The following is a 15,464-nucleotide window of genomic DNA, read 5'->3' on the forward strand; positions in this document are numbered from 1 at the left end:
CTAGTGTTTGTAAGGTCAAGATCAAAAAGAAAGTTATCCACAGCTTCTACACTCATTTAACATCTGCAGTAACAGTCCCTTAATAAGCTTCCAGCAGTGAATGCAAAGCTCTACAGTAACAGTACATGGCCTGTCTCTCTTCATAGCGGGATTAACAGAAGTCAGTTTGGTAATGACTTTTCCATCTTGTACATGATGTACACAGTCAACAAGTTAACTAACAGCTTGACATTGTGTATGTGTGTGTGTGTGTGTGCCTGTGTGTGTGTGTGTGTGTGTTTAAAGGAGGAATAGATAAGTTGCAGACCTGGATGTTTTAAACAATGGATAATGAATCCAAATATGGTGGAAGCTGCTCACCCAGTACGTACCTTCCTCCAATGGGTGTCCAGAGTACATGAGCATTAGTGTCTACATATTAGAGCTGTCTGTTCAAATTGGGAGACTTAAAAGAGTCAGTTTTGAATTTGTGATACTCTGAAAATGTACTTCTTACTTTTATGGTAGTTATGAGTATTTGTAATACTTGTGACCAGTACTAAGTACTGACCACTGGATACAAATATGAGTAGTTATTCTCTGTAGATTTCATTTTGTATCCTTTCATCATTTTATTTTTTATAGACTTTGCAGTGTATGTTCATTTTACTTACACTGTATTTCCCATGTAGTATGATCAATGACAGTGGGTTTTTGTTGCTGATATTTGCAAGTTTATACATTCAGTGGATAAGGATCCATTGAATGTGGTTATCAAACAATTGAGACCAAGATATATACCGAGTGGGACATTTTAGATTTCCAGATAAACTTTTTTTAAGTGATGATATAATTATTTTGATTGAAATTTAATTTGAGCATATTCCCCTTGAGATGCACCATCTCATTTTCAAAGGGATCCTCTAACACAAAAAACATGATATTCTATTCAAATTATGTCAGGGATTGCACTAATAGATACCGGTGATGATAATGATAATGATCATTACGTGAAACATATATGAAAATTAGATGCATATAGTGATACCATATGGTTGTGAAACATTCTCCTAATTGGCAGTCTACTGTTCTCCTTTGCTCCTTTGCATCTTGGATTTGACTGTTGCCATCGTGGAGCCAGAAATGACCATATTTGGATGAGAGGGTGGAGCTGACCCTAGTGCTAACTTGGTTTGCACAGTGCATTTACAGTCTATGGTTAACTGTGGTAATGCTAGTGCTAATGCAAATTTTTGCTAGTAAAAAACAGGCCTAAAACCATTAAAATAAAATGAACTTACCAGAAAAAGTGAACATCCGACTCCTTAGAGTCACACTGACAAGATCAGTCAGGATCTAATGTTAATTAATGTTCTGTGTTCTGTTTGGAGCAAAGCAGCCATCCTCTTGATAAATACTAAACTAGCTAAAACTGTAATTATCAACTTTACAGGACAGAGGAAACTGTTCAACAATGTTTAGCTTCTGAAATATCTTTATAGACAGACAAGTGAAAAGCAAGTTATTTTCTGGTTTTGGTTTAATTTCTATTCAAGTTGTCAATTTGATGAGGAAAACAGGTTAGGTTATTTTACCAGGCTATAGTGTGTTCCATGAGTGTATAATGGATGTAATGTAATGTTAAAAACTTCAGTTAGTTTATATCATTCTCAAATGAAAAAATGTCTTGTGATGAAATCACAAAAGGCAAGATTTGATTTCCATGTCTGACTTCCAGATATTTCTATGATATTTATACTTACTCTTGGCCTCTGTGGAGGATGTAAAGCTGATTAATGGCATATTATTTGTCTTAAATAAGGATAACAAAAATAAAATAATGACTAACTATCCATTCGAATATATTGACTCTACATGAGAAAAGCAGAGGTGTGTTGCATTGCTAACTACCAGTTGCTAACATATTGAATGCATTTGCTAACCTAGCTAAAGCATAGACTGTATGAGATTTAAAAAAATGATTTGGCTTTGATAGTTATGTTCTAATTTCAATAATAATGAAAATTATGTTACTTTTATTTGTAGAAATATGGTGTTTTAAGATGTGTGACTTTTTAAATATGACTACCTGGTTAGTTGATGTATTTACCTTATTTAAATAGGTCTTCAGTCGTAGTACAACCACTGGGAAAGCAGCCAGGTTTGTTCAAGTGATGTTGCCTTACCTAGCTGTCAACCAATTATATTTAGGGATACAATGGTGACTGGGTCCACCCACCATACTGCCAAAAAGAAAAAATCAAAAAATCAAAGCACGCAAGCGAGCAGGTGAAAGTTGTGCAAGCAGGAGAGCAATGATAGTAGTTGTGAGCTCAGGGATAACATGTCATGCACTCCTTCAGCTTCTGTGTGCGCTCAAAGCATGGTTTTCTCCTTGCAGGCTACAATATTGCTCGCACAAGCAGACATTCTGCAAGCGAGTCCTGTGAAAGCGCTCACAAAAACATTATGCATGGCTGTTTGAGTTGCTCCTCCACATTATACTGCAGATTTTGGCAGTATAATGCCGTCATAGGTGCTGCCTCTGATTCCTCACCTGTTCAGTCTTAACCTTAACCCAGCACAGAGCTTAATATAACAATGATATTTTGCTTTCATATATTCTAGTATTGCTGACCTAACTCTTTATATTCTGTGGTCTAGTTCAACTACATTTGTGTACATTTGTGTATGTCTATGTCTGTGTGTGTGTGTGTGTGTGTGTGTGTGTGTGTGTGTGTGTGTGTGTGTGTGTGTGTGTGTGTGTGTGTGTGCGCGCGCGCACGCAGGCGTGTGTGTATGGAACTTTGGATGAGAACTTCCTATTTTGTAATGTTATTTGTGTTAATTTTTTAAAAAAAACTTGTGAGTGCTCTCTGGTAGGCCAAGGCTGGATTATCAACAGAGGAAAAGTGGGCCAGCAATATCCATAACCTCATCTTCACTGTGTGCCGAAAAGTTGCACATAATGTTATTAATTGCACATTCTCATAGGAATTTGCAACACTAAATTACAATATCATCACGTGGGTTCTTCATTATTGGCTAACCCTGTGGTCCTGTGTCAAAATGTAGTTTCAAGACTTTATTTCTTTCCAGTTTTCACTATCCTCACATAGTGCTTATTCTTAAATAGTTTTGTTTATTAAATCACCACAAACTAATCACATACAGAACACCTAGGTCTTAGATCTGGTTGGTTTCCAGGTCTCTGGGCAAATAATGAAGCTGCCATGTGCAGTTTGCTGTGTGCATTGAGCTTAATGGGAACCTTGAGATGACAGGATACATCTACACTGCACAGTTGGCAGAAGGTGTGCGGGGGGCCAGTAGGGGCCCAGCAGCAAATGCTTGTGACTTGGCTCTCTAACAGGTTAATTTATCCATGTGGTTGACAAAATGTAATGTAATAGCGACACTGATTCTACTTTACTTACTTGTAACCTTTGTACTGCAATTTCTTGTTACTTATTAGCTGTCCTACTGTATACGCCTCTGCAGATATATCTTTGGTAAGTCATAATCAGCTGATCATATTTTGGCCCAGTCAATGTATCAGTCGGGCTGTAGTTAGCTATAGCAGGGTCAAATTATTAGTTGGGCTGTAGTTAGCTGTAGTAGATATAACTGGCTGCTGTAACACTGCATTTACCTGCTGGGATCAATAAAGTGTTTTCAGTTTTCTTTTTTTCTTTCTTTCTCTCTTTCATCTCTGATTGGCCTACTTCCTTTCAAATCATTTGCGCCTAAAGCATAGTTTGTTTTTATTTTTTAGGTCACGTGATAAAGGTTTTTGCCAGCCATACAGAGGCATCGCCTGTGCTCGCTTCATCGGAAACCAGAGCATCTATGTTGAATCTCTGCAGATGCAGGGTGAGAGTGAAAACCGCATCACAGGTAAGAGAATCAACTGCCTTTCTAAGTTGACTTATTGCATCAGATTTGTGAGATTACTGTACATAAACAAACTGTTTAACAACGTGTCTCTGTTTCCTCCATCTAAGCTGCCTTCACAATGATTGGAACCTCCACCCACCTGTCGGATCAGTGCTCCAGGTTTGCCATCCCATCCTTCTGCTACTTCGTCTTCCCTCTGTGTGATGAGAGCTCCCGGGGTCCTCGGCGGCGTCAGCTATGCCGAGATGAGTGTGAGGCCCTGGAGAACGACCTGTGCCATGCTGAGTACACCATTGCCCGATCCAATCCCATGATCCTCATGCAACTGGAGCTTCCTAGCTGCCACCTGCTGCCGCGGTCAGGCACGCCTGATGCTGCTTCCTGTATGAGGATAGGAGTGCCACCAGAGAAACTGGGTCCATGTAAGTGGATACTGTAGCATGCATATACACACACACAAATATGTCACTCATTGAACTGGCTGAAAAATAGACAAACTCTGAAGATGCAATCATTTTGGAAACCTACAAAATGTGGGCCACCTCTGTATAGGGTATAGAAGCAGCCACACTAAGTCACAATCTGTTTTACAGATTCCCCCTCAGACCACAGCTGCTACAATGGAAGTGGGGCTGACTACAGAGGCACAGTCAGCATCACTAAATCTGGTCACCACTGCCAGCCATGGAGTGCTCAGTACCCTCATAGTCACCACGTGTCCCAGGAGTACCCCGAGCTCTGGGGGAGCCACAACTTCTGTCGGAACCCAGGAGGCCAGATGCAGGCACCCTGGTGCTTCACCCTGGACCCTCAGGTCAGGGTTGACCTGTGTGACATCCAGCCCTGCAGTAAGTAACATGCTGCAATAAGATGTGCTGTCAACATCCACTTTAACTGTAACTGTCACAATCAACAGGCTTAGAATCGATAAGGTTTTTGAAAAGGCTGTCCTGTAATTGTTTTTCAGATCAAGATAAAGAATGTTTTGATAAAGGACAGTTTCATAGGGAAACATAGTGTGGAACAAAGATAGAAACAGAAAGGAAAAAGAGTATTTTTAGAGTATCTCCATAGGTATACATCTTTGATCCAGAAGACATCACTGATTCTTCATTTAAGACTAAGCGGTCATTTTAACTAGCTTTATTACTGCCAATTTGTGGTAAGACTAACATAAAAAAAGAGGACGTAATAGACTTTTATACCATAATGTAAACAGCAGGTGCATATGCCAGTAAGAATCTGTATGTGCTAGTAGGAAGAGGTATCTGCCAGTAGAATATGAGTGAAATGTTGTTTGTAAGTGATATGCTCTTAGAACATTATGGACTGGTATATGCTACAGTGAACCAAGTGGCATATCTTCAGCCACTTTTTGATTTTGGCATTTGCATTTCTATGCTGAAAAATATATGACCCATCAATAGTACTTTGATCTTGAAGTTAACGTTTTAATCCATTTTCCATATGGCTAGAATTTCTTTTCTTTTCTTGAATATAGGCATACATCAAGGGATTCCTAACTATAAGGTTGCAAAAGCCAGGATTCATTCTGTGTAAATACAGAATTCTGTGTACCTCAGTGTCAGAGTCATTCTGACACTTTCACACATGCAGTCTTTGTCATTTTGTCATTGATATTAATGATAGTAACAGTACCATGCAAGCACCATACTGGCATGTTGCATGAACAAAAGTATCACATTACTGCTGTGGGTGCACACATGCCTTAGAACACTGTGATGTATGGTGATCTTTTGTCAACACTGTTTGGACCAGCTGAGTATAGTGTTACTGTTTAGTGTAGTGAATGTGACATTGCATTAAAAATTGCTTTTTTGAACAACAGATGCAGCTGCCTGTAATGGAGCATTTAAGGCAATTTATTCAATCATTGTCTCTAAATGAATGTGTGAAAGAGACTTTAGACATAATCTTTTGTCCTGATTAGACCACCAAGATTCTTTCAGACTGGAAGGGAGCTGAAATAGGAGACTGTGGGCTGCTGTTTATTTGGTCTGTAGTGCAGGACAGCACTTCTAAACTTTCAGCACATCCTTTGTGACATCTGCTTCAAGGCACAGGATGTCATCCAAAATCTATAAACACTGCTGTACATATTTAGCCCATTTCTCCAGATGTTCATTTGTCCTGGAGGTTGATGATATGCTGTAGAAGGTACTGTCAGGCTCTGCAGTCTTCACATGTCCCTGTTTTTGATGGCAGAATACCATTCTTTTTTTAAGATAGACCACAGGGCCCAGTCAAACTGTAGAGAGTTAACACCAGCTGCTGCTAAAAAATGTTCAGGGACATTTTGAAGGACAACAGAAACTGCCCACAATGTTGTCTTTTCCCCTTTGCCTGGCACACAAACTGACCTTTCTCTCTAAAGAGGGTGCTGATATCTCTCAAGGCCCTCCTTTGCTCTGTCAAATTACTTAGATCCACTGGTTGGCAGCAGGTGGCTATGGATTAATTAGTCACACAGATGGTCCACTTAACATAAACAGAGTGGTTTTACTTTTACAAACTGAGAGTTTAAGGTCCATCTGAAGAAAACACAGTGCTCGAATAGGGCCGATCCATAATGGTACGGAGTATAAGTGTACCATAACTAATTACTCATTACCACCACTTTCTAATTAAGTTATTATAACTAGGATATAACTAGGGTTCAGGAACAAGACCATGCCTCTCTCCCCAATTCAATCACCTGTGTCTACCTACATAGATGTGCCTAACCTCTTTCTTTCCCATTTGTCTCAGTTCTCATATTTGTTTCATTCATTCTCAGACATATTACTATCAAGTTGCTAACATTTTTCGATTACCTTAACCATCGACAACGAAATGGTCCTCAACCGTTCAGACAGTGACCTGTTTGACAATCGATCCGTTGTTGCCTCCCAATCCCTACAGCCAGCTACTCAGCCATCCTGCCTGTGCTTCCCAATCCCCGTTCCTCAGCAAAGTACCATTATGAAGTACCATTCATAACCTTCAATCCAGCAGTACCAACAAGATCCGTCCTTCACCACCACCACCATCATTTCACCACATGCATCCACACAATAGCCAACTTTCAGGTGCCAGACACAGCTCTTCCTCACACGAATAACATCTCCAACTGGATGGTCACTCACCTTCAGCGTGGGGGGACACCCTGTTCCTCTGAAATGATAATAAAGCTAAACTTTTCCAACTCTATGAGACTACTTCACTCCTCTGGCCAGCCGCTCAAATCCTCCCGCTCCTCCAGGTTTGCCGCCTAGCACCACCCCATTACCACACGCCAATGAGGTCATCACACCACCCACTACAACAGAGCCTCAGACTTCCTCAGCCCTCGCTGGGAGCAAGGTTGTATTTCCCCACATGCCCGCTCCCTCTTGTTTGTCTCGCACATTTCCGTGATTTGTCTCGCACATTTTCTTAATTTCTTTCATCCCTGTGTCCACAGGCTGCACTTCCACACACACATCCCTCCATCCCACCATCCCTTACTCTTCGCTTCCTCCACCTCCATCTCCTTATCCAGCCCTTGCTTTCGCAGTAAACACTAGCAATACTGGCATTCATACCTTCCTCCTCCCTCCTCCTCCTTCCTTCCTCCTTCTAGCCCAATCCATTTCCTATTGACCTGTCTCTGTTCTCATCCCCCACCTAACATCCCACTGCACCTTCCTTCCATACAGCACCTCCTGCTACCTGTACTCTGGCTCTCCCAGCCCTTAACCCTACCGGTGGCATTTCTCCTGCTCGTGCCTTTTCAGCTAGGTCCCAGAGAGCTCTCAACGCCCTACAGTGCAGCCCAGCTCAGGCACCCTTCACCTTCATGTTCCAAAGAACTCATGCCACTTGAGTTTGCTCACTCCTTTTCTCTGTACCATGACGCCATATGCTCAGTCTTAAACTGACTGCAGGGCAGAGCTTGACAACTATTTGTCCATCATCTTGGATTTAGCCTTGTGGTTCAGTGGCACTGGTTGTTACACCTATCATGTTCTCTTTGCTTCCCAGGCCAATGGCTGTCTTCAACGGTTCAATAAGGGAACCTATCAGAGTGCACTCGATTTAGAGCTCTACTGCTGCGTGTTCACAGCTCCTCTTCTCTGGCTTGCAACCTATGCGGAGTGCCTTCCCACCCAGCCACCGCATGTGTTATTGCTGCTCCACCACCCCATTCTTCCACTCCAGCCATACTCACCTCATCCATTTTTTTCACGTTTTCCCCCATCGTGCCCCAGCCTCCCATCACTCCCAAACCATCCACCACTCCACCAGCCAACATTCTGCCATCTGCTTACAGCCCAGTTCCCCAGGGTGTAGACAGAAGGGGCAGACCTGTCTTCTACCAGGCTGGCAGAATGGTTTACCGGTTTATGATAACGCCATATCCCAAAGTACTAATTACAAGAGGCAACCTCAACTTATGTCCAAAGAACCATCCAGACCGCCAGTTCATCCATTTTCCTGTATGTGGTTGTCCCACGGTTTCCTCCCAGGCCTTGGTTCATTCCCTCACACTCGACCCCTTCCCCTTTTTTCCTCCCCTCTGACCTCCTTAATTCCTCCCATCTTTCATCCCACCCCTCAACCCTCCTTCATCCCTCTTTACCCGACATTCAGCCCTTCCTAAATCTACCAGCTTTCAACCTATGTCCTTGCCCTTGGATGCTCCCAAGTGTCAGCTTCTCACCCTCTCACATCCGAATTACAATGTTGGCATCATCCTGCAAGATCGTTCTTTCCTTTCACTGCACGCAAGCCTCTCCGATATTTTCATCCACTCCCCATACACCCTCATATTTAATCTCACATGAAGACTGACCAGGTCATTCTCTCTCACCCCATAGTTCTCTTCCACCAAAATTCATATCTGAATCCTTTCAAACCCATCCAAAGCATCCAGAAAAGCAATCTCAGACCTAACCATCAAAATTCTCAGCTGACAGTCAACTCAAGCTTACCACAGCTACATCCACAGCCACCTCAACAACATCTGAAAAGCCCGCTCTCACCTCTTCATTTGAAGCTAACCTTGGAGGATGATGAACCCTAAACTCATCAAGACGTGTTCTCACCCTGAGTCTCACTCCTTGGGTTCCTCGACATTCCAGACGCATCACAACACCCATTCATCCACTCAACCACCTTCATTTCTCCCTTCGATCCTCAATCCAACCGTCAAATCAAATGAACTATTTTGTTTATACCGTACAAATGGCATGGTCTTGTTAGTGAATGACATTATGCAAAAAATAGGCATGTCTTCTGTTCAAACAAACATGTACATGAATCACTATCAGTATTTTGTATTACAAATTATGAATCTGTACTTTCAAATCAATATTTGTGCACTGTGGTTGCCATAGAATTTCTTCTCATCTTAAAAGTGCAACATGCATCTGTGAATTATTTCAGTTTTGGTACTCAAACTCTATTTCTCTACTACCTAGTTGTGGATTCAGATTGTGAACCCCAGATTCACGTTTCTAGGCCAGTGCAGTAATCTGGGGACAAAAAAAGAGCACAACATAGAAGCAGTGGCTTGGATAACCTGGGATCCATCACATTTTACAGCTTGTACTCACATACCTGCCTCTGTCAACAAGCAGATTAGATGTTGGTATATCTAAACCTGAATATCTCTAACTGATCTGTTTGTACATCACTGGAACTTTCTGCTGGTAGCAGCGCTCACAGCCATGATGAACAGGGCCTCTGTTGCTATTACCTTCCTTTCAACACTACTCACTTCAGGGCCATTACATCAGTATTATTATTATTAATCTGCAATTCTGGTATATAGGATCACCAAATAACAAATGTATGACAACTGATAAAGTCTTCTTGGGGAGTGTAGAAATGCATTACTAATGTTCCAGCTCCTCGTTGCATGTTTGTCCTTTCTTGTCTGCCTTCTGCTTTGAGCTCATTGTCAGTTATAGTTTATGTTGATTATTGACATGTAACTTTTCCTTCAGTTTTCTAAATGTGGAAATACAGTATGTCTCTTTGTTTTAAGATCTTGAAGTCTCAATTGGCCCTCAGTGGGCCCTTTTTTTGGGGGAGCAGAATATATTTTTTCCACTAAGACCACATCACATGCAACAGACCAGAATTCTATTCATCCTCTAGAAGAGTGGATGTGGTTTTTAGAGTGGATTATTCATGGTAAAGCTATTATTATTGACTGATCAGATTGATCTCCCACTAGCACATCAAGTGAAGACACATCAAGCATCTCTCAGATAATCGATAGACACTTGACCATCATTATAGTTGATGGTTAAATCAGTGTGAGTGTTGTATGTTTTTGATACAACAGCGGTTTTTAAGACAGTTCACAGCACTGAACACTGTTGTAATGAACACATTACAAATCAGAGAATTTAACCTGCTTCTATCCTCCTTTCTATCCTTCTATCCCCAGAGCCTCCAGAGAACCCCAGGAAGGAGATTCTGTTCATTCTAATCCCTGCAATTGCCATCCCATTGGTCATCGCTTGCCTGTTCTTTCTGGTTTGCATGTGTCGCAATAAGCAAAGGGAATCTACTGACACACCACCTCGCTGCCAGCTCAACTGCTCACCCAGCCAGGATGTGGAGCTGTCTCACCTCAATCAGCAAAAACACCAGGTAGGATACACACACAGTAAAGACACACTGATATGAGGGTACATTCTCTCTGATATAAGGCCCTATTCAGACCAACATTAATGCAGAATTAAAAATCACAGCCCCCTCATTAATTTTGATATAGAGATTTAAAAAAAAAAAAAAACAGAGTTGTTCATACTTACTGCATTAGCATGTTAGAGCCCTATGGGAAATTTATTTATCATCTATTGACCTCCCCTGTTTCTCCTACTCTCTAATTAGTAATTAGTGATTAGTTTGTGGTTATTTGATTAAGCACAAATTAATTCTTCTTCATTCAAGATAAATTGAAATAATGAAGGAATTTAAGCTAGTTTTAGACTCAAGGCCTCTCTACAAGATGGGGTTTGAAGCTTATGTAATAATGCAGGTGTCACCTTAAGGTCCCAGTAGTTTTGGTTTACATCGTGTTTTTAGTGTTGCATGCAGTATTACCAAATAAATTGGTGCATTACCACAAATCACACAGTAACCTGTAGCCTTCTGGCCCTCTGAGGGCTTTGCCCTGTTGGTAATCCACCCAGTAGTGATTCTACCATTTACCTGGTGATTATGGAGATGGAGTAAAAACTTATTGTTGCTGATGTCCCCGATTTATATGAACCACTGTGCAGTGTTTTTTGTGTTTGATAAATCTAAGAACTCATGGACACAGACACTTGTGTTTTCTTAATGCAGTGCTAGTTTTAGACTGAACACCCAGTAATATAAAAAAGGGGCTGCTGAACACCTGAATTAAGAACATTTGCATTCCTGGGCTAAAGTACTACATTAGGTTTTATTGTTGGTTGTACACTTTGATGACATGTATTTGTATTTATTGCTCTGTGGCTGCAGGCCAAGCTGCGGGAGATCAACATGTCAGCAGTACGATTTATGGAGGAGCTTGGTGAGGATCGGTTTGGCAAGGTTTACAAAGGCCACCTGTATGGCACAGCACCTGGTGAGCAGACCCAGGTTGTGGCCATCAAGACATTAAAGGACAAGGTTGATCCCACACTCAGTGATGAATTTCGCCATGAAGCAATGCTCCGCTTTCACCTTCAACACCAAAATATTGTTTGTCTGCTGGGTGTGGTCACCAAGGAGCAGCCGATGAGCATGATATTCACCTACTCCAGCCTTGGTGACTTGCATGAGTATCTGGTGATGCGTTCCCCCAACTCAGATGTTGGCAGCTCAGATGATGACAAGACAGTCAAATCCACACTGGAGCAGGCTGATTTCCTTCATGTCATCACCCAGATTGCTGCTGGAATGGAGTACCTTTCCAGTCAGCAAGTAGTCCATAAAGATCTTGCTGCCCGAAACATTCTTGTCTTTGACAAACTCAACATCAAGATCCTGGATCTGGGCCTGTTCAGAGATGTCTACTCGGCTGATTACTACAATCTCATGGGCACAAGTCCTTTCCCCATTCGTTGGATGTCCCCAGAAGCTATTATGTATGGCAAGTTCTCCACTGACTCAGACATCTGGTCTTATGGTGTGTTGCTGTGGGAGACCTTCAGTTATGGTCTGCAGCCGTATTGTGGCTACTCCAACCAGGATGTGATCGAGATGGTGCGCAGCCACCAGCTACTGCCTTGTCCAGATGACTGCCCAGCCTGGATTTACACCCTTATGCTGGAGTGTTGGAGTGAATTCCAAGCAAGAAGGCCTCGCTTCAAGGACATCCACACACGTCTGCGCTCCTGGGAGAGCCTGTCCAACTACAACAGCTCTGCTCAGACTTCAGGCACCAGCAACACAACCCAGACCAGCTCTCTCAGCACCAGCCCTGTTAGCAACATCAGCATGAGCACAGCAAATGCATCACGCTACACCAGCCCTAAAAAGAGCTCACCTTTCCATCAGCCCCAGTTCATGCCCATGAAGGGTCAGATGCATCGGCCAATGGTGCCCCCACAGCTCTATATCCCTGTCAATGGATATCACCCCATGCCAGCTTACCCATACCTGCAGAACTTTTACCCAATGCAAATATCCATGCCTATGCCCCACCAGCAGATTCACCACCCACCACAGATGGTCACCAAAGCTGGATCTCACCATAGTGGCAGTGGCTCCACATCTACAGGCTATGTCACCACTGCCCCTTCCAACACTTCTGTGACAGAACGAGCAGCTTTGCTAAATGAGGACTCCAAGGCCAATGATGAGGACTTGGCTGACGGGGAATCCCAGGAAGAGCTAGAGCATAATGAGCACTTGTCAGTGCCTGAAACAGAATTGCTAGGTGACAATGACCATCCACAGACTGACGAATTGGCGATCCACTCATCAGACACATAAGTGTGATTCTGTTTGAAGGACAGTAGAGTTGAAATATTCTGTGAGCTGTGCTTGCTTGCCATAAATTTGATGAGCAGCATGAAGTGAAGGGAGCAATTTTGCAGAACAGTGACTGATTTTTTTTTACTAGTTTCTTAGATAGTACTGACACATATGAATGTCTAGTGTGTCTCACGTTTGTACCTCTTAAACTCCTGTCAAAGATAAAGCAAAATTAATCATGCAGTCCTCTATAGACCTTGTTTTTAAAATGTTGCCATTCATAAGAATTTATTTTCTTAAAGTTGCTGAGCAACACAAAACATTTTTACTTTAGAGGTTGCCTTGTCTTGATAGACGTTTTGCCCTCTTGGATGCACATGGTGTACCAGACGCTTCTTTTCACTTGCCAGCAAGAACTTTTACTGGGAGGGCGTAAAGGTGGGGTTCACACCCCCGCTAAACCACCGTCTCACTCTGGATGACACACCCCTCCATACAGTCACCCTGACCTACCAGTGGGAATAGCTAGTTCACACCCTCTTCCCACCCAATGCCAGTTGTGTTTATTGGAATGCACAACCAAGTCAGAGGTATTACTACCATAACCCAGAACTGAACCCAAGTTTCTGTAGTGGTGGACAAGTGTTTTGCTGGTGTGCAACTTGTGCAACACTTGATGACAGTTTAATGTTGTTTTTGAGGTTATTATTCTGTTGTTTGTGAAAGATAGCCACAATCATAGAGCAATAGAATGTATGATGAATAGACATATTTTAAGAGCTTCCAAAGAAACAGTCTATGGGTTACTTTGTTAATAATTATACTCATGGAGATATATTTTGGAACTTACCTCCATCAAACAAAACTAAGAATAATATGACAATGATGTCTTGTTTTTGTTTTGTTTTGTTTTTCAAGCCAGTGACAAAATTTTATTTTATGTGACTTATTTCCCACTAGGTTGATACCTTTAGCATCAACTTTGATAACCAAGTTGTACAGATTTGTAATTTATGTACTTCGGTTTGAACATTGTATTTGTTTATATTTTTTCTTTATTGGTGAACATTGCTAAGCCTGGTGTTTATATGGTTTTTTAATACAATGTCATTGCCACCAGATATTTGCTATTTTAAGCAGTTGTAATATGCCTACCATATATTGTGTACATCCATCTATGGTGTATCCAAGAAAGTCAAATGAATAAAACAATGTATTCCCCCTTAGTAAAATAGGGAAACCATGTACTATCACTTTTTTATTATATTTTGTCATTATCCTTAAATGTTCAGGGAGTTAAATACATGGTTCACTGCACAGTCAAGTTACATTAGGCCAAAAAGTATACTTTGTAGTGAAGAAAATCATTAATTGCTGATACTAATAAAATAATTTAATTGAACACATACTCCAACTTTCAATTAGGGTTTATTTACAAATACTTTGGTGGGATTATGTTTCCCTGTAAACATCAAAACAACATGTGAGCATATGATAGATGTTGGTCCCTATGAAAAACATTAAAATGTGATGCATGATCCTGCTGAAATTATCCTTTTATAATTCAATTCAATTTCAAGGCCACTGGGTTTAACAAAATAAACTTATGGCCCACTTATCCAGACCTTTCAACCAGTATAGTCGTCATCAGGGAATGGGATTGTTGGCTGAGTTGTCATGAAGTTGGTTAAGTTGTTCCATACAGTTGCATTCCATACCAAGAATTTCAGTCACATCATGCACAGATTGTAACCCATATCTCTGTTCAAAAATAGACTTTGGTGTTGTGTAGTGGAAACTGTTGTCTATATAGGCTATTGGTACCACATGTCAGGTGGGGTAGAAACTCCCGGCAATCTGGAAAAAAATCTCTAAAATCATGTATCTATAGCTCCATACCAAGTACAACTCAAATTTGGTGATGAAGACCATGGGATGTGATTGAAAGATCTGGAAGAAGCTAATAATTGGGCCTTGAGTTAAGACCATTTTGTCAAACAGCTATTCACAATGTCAAGATGGAACTTTCACGTTTCAGAATACAGGGGCTGTGAAGCTACATATGCACCTGGTCAACAACAATGCTGAGGTACATGATCAGTTGATATTAAGATAGGACTAATTTAGGGTTTCATAATGTTTATTTAAAATTCTCACCAGACTACTTGTCATATATATGACTATAAAATTGCAGGTTATAATGATGGACATCATTTGCATTTGGAGTTCTACACATCAATCTAAAAATCACAGCAAGTCCATGGCCAAAAGAAAAAAAGCTAAAGAATGCAGGAATTCACCAACAAGTGAAAAACAATCCATTAAATCTGGAAAACCTGCCTCCAACCAAGCCAGTCTATTCAAACATTTGCAAGTGTGTAAAAACACACACCAGGGCCCAACATATGAAGGAGTTAGTCATCTCCTTTAAACGCTCCTGACCTATTTAGCCCTGCATGCTCCCTCACAATCAAAGACTTTGAGATAACCGGCTGGATATCTCACTGAACTGATGGAATTTTTTTTTTTTCAAAGCATCAACATATTCATTTAAGTGAGAATACTGGTTTTATCTCCTGATGTGACAGGCCATATTTTATTTAAACCACAAATCGATCATTTTTTAATAATTTTTAAGAGAGTGA

At 41.3% G+C, this 15,464-nt stretch overlaps 1 protein-coding gene across 1 annotated transcript in view; it reads left to right on the forward strand.

The window, feature by feature from the left end:
• The window catches only part of ror2 (receptor tyrosine kinase-like orphan receptor 2), a 64,834-nt gene extending 50,772 nt beyond the window's left edge, over positions 1-14,062 (forward strand). The window contains exons 5-9 of the mRNA XM_067574449.1: positions 3,755-3,876; positions 3,984-4,298; positions 4,470-4,724; positions 10,316-10,521; positions 11,380-14,062. Of these exons, the coding sequence (XP_067430550.1) occupies positions 3,755-3,876; positions 3,984-4,298; positions 4,470-4,724; positions 10,316-10,521; positions 11,380-12,837 (2,356 nt within the window). The 3' untranslated portion in view covers positions 12,838-14,062. The remainder of the gene's footprint in view (positions 1-3,754; positions 3,877-3,983; positions 4,299-4,469; positions 4,725-10,315; positions 10,522-11,379) is intronic.
• Positions 14,063-15,464: the final 1,402 nt, after the last annotated feature.

This window comes from Thunnus thynnus, chromosome 19, assembly GCF_963924715.1.
Source record: "Thunnus thynnus chromosome 19, fThuThy2.1, whole genome shotgun sequence".
In the NCBI taxonomy this organism is placed as follows: Eukaryota; Metazoa; Chordata; class Actinopteri; order Scombriformes; family Scombridae; genus Thunnus; species Thunnus thynnus.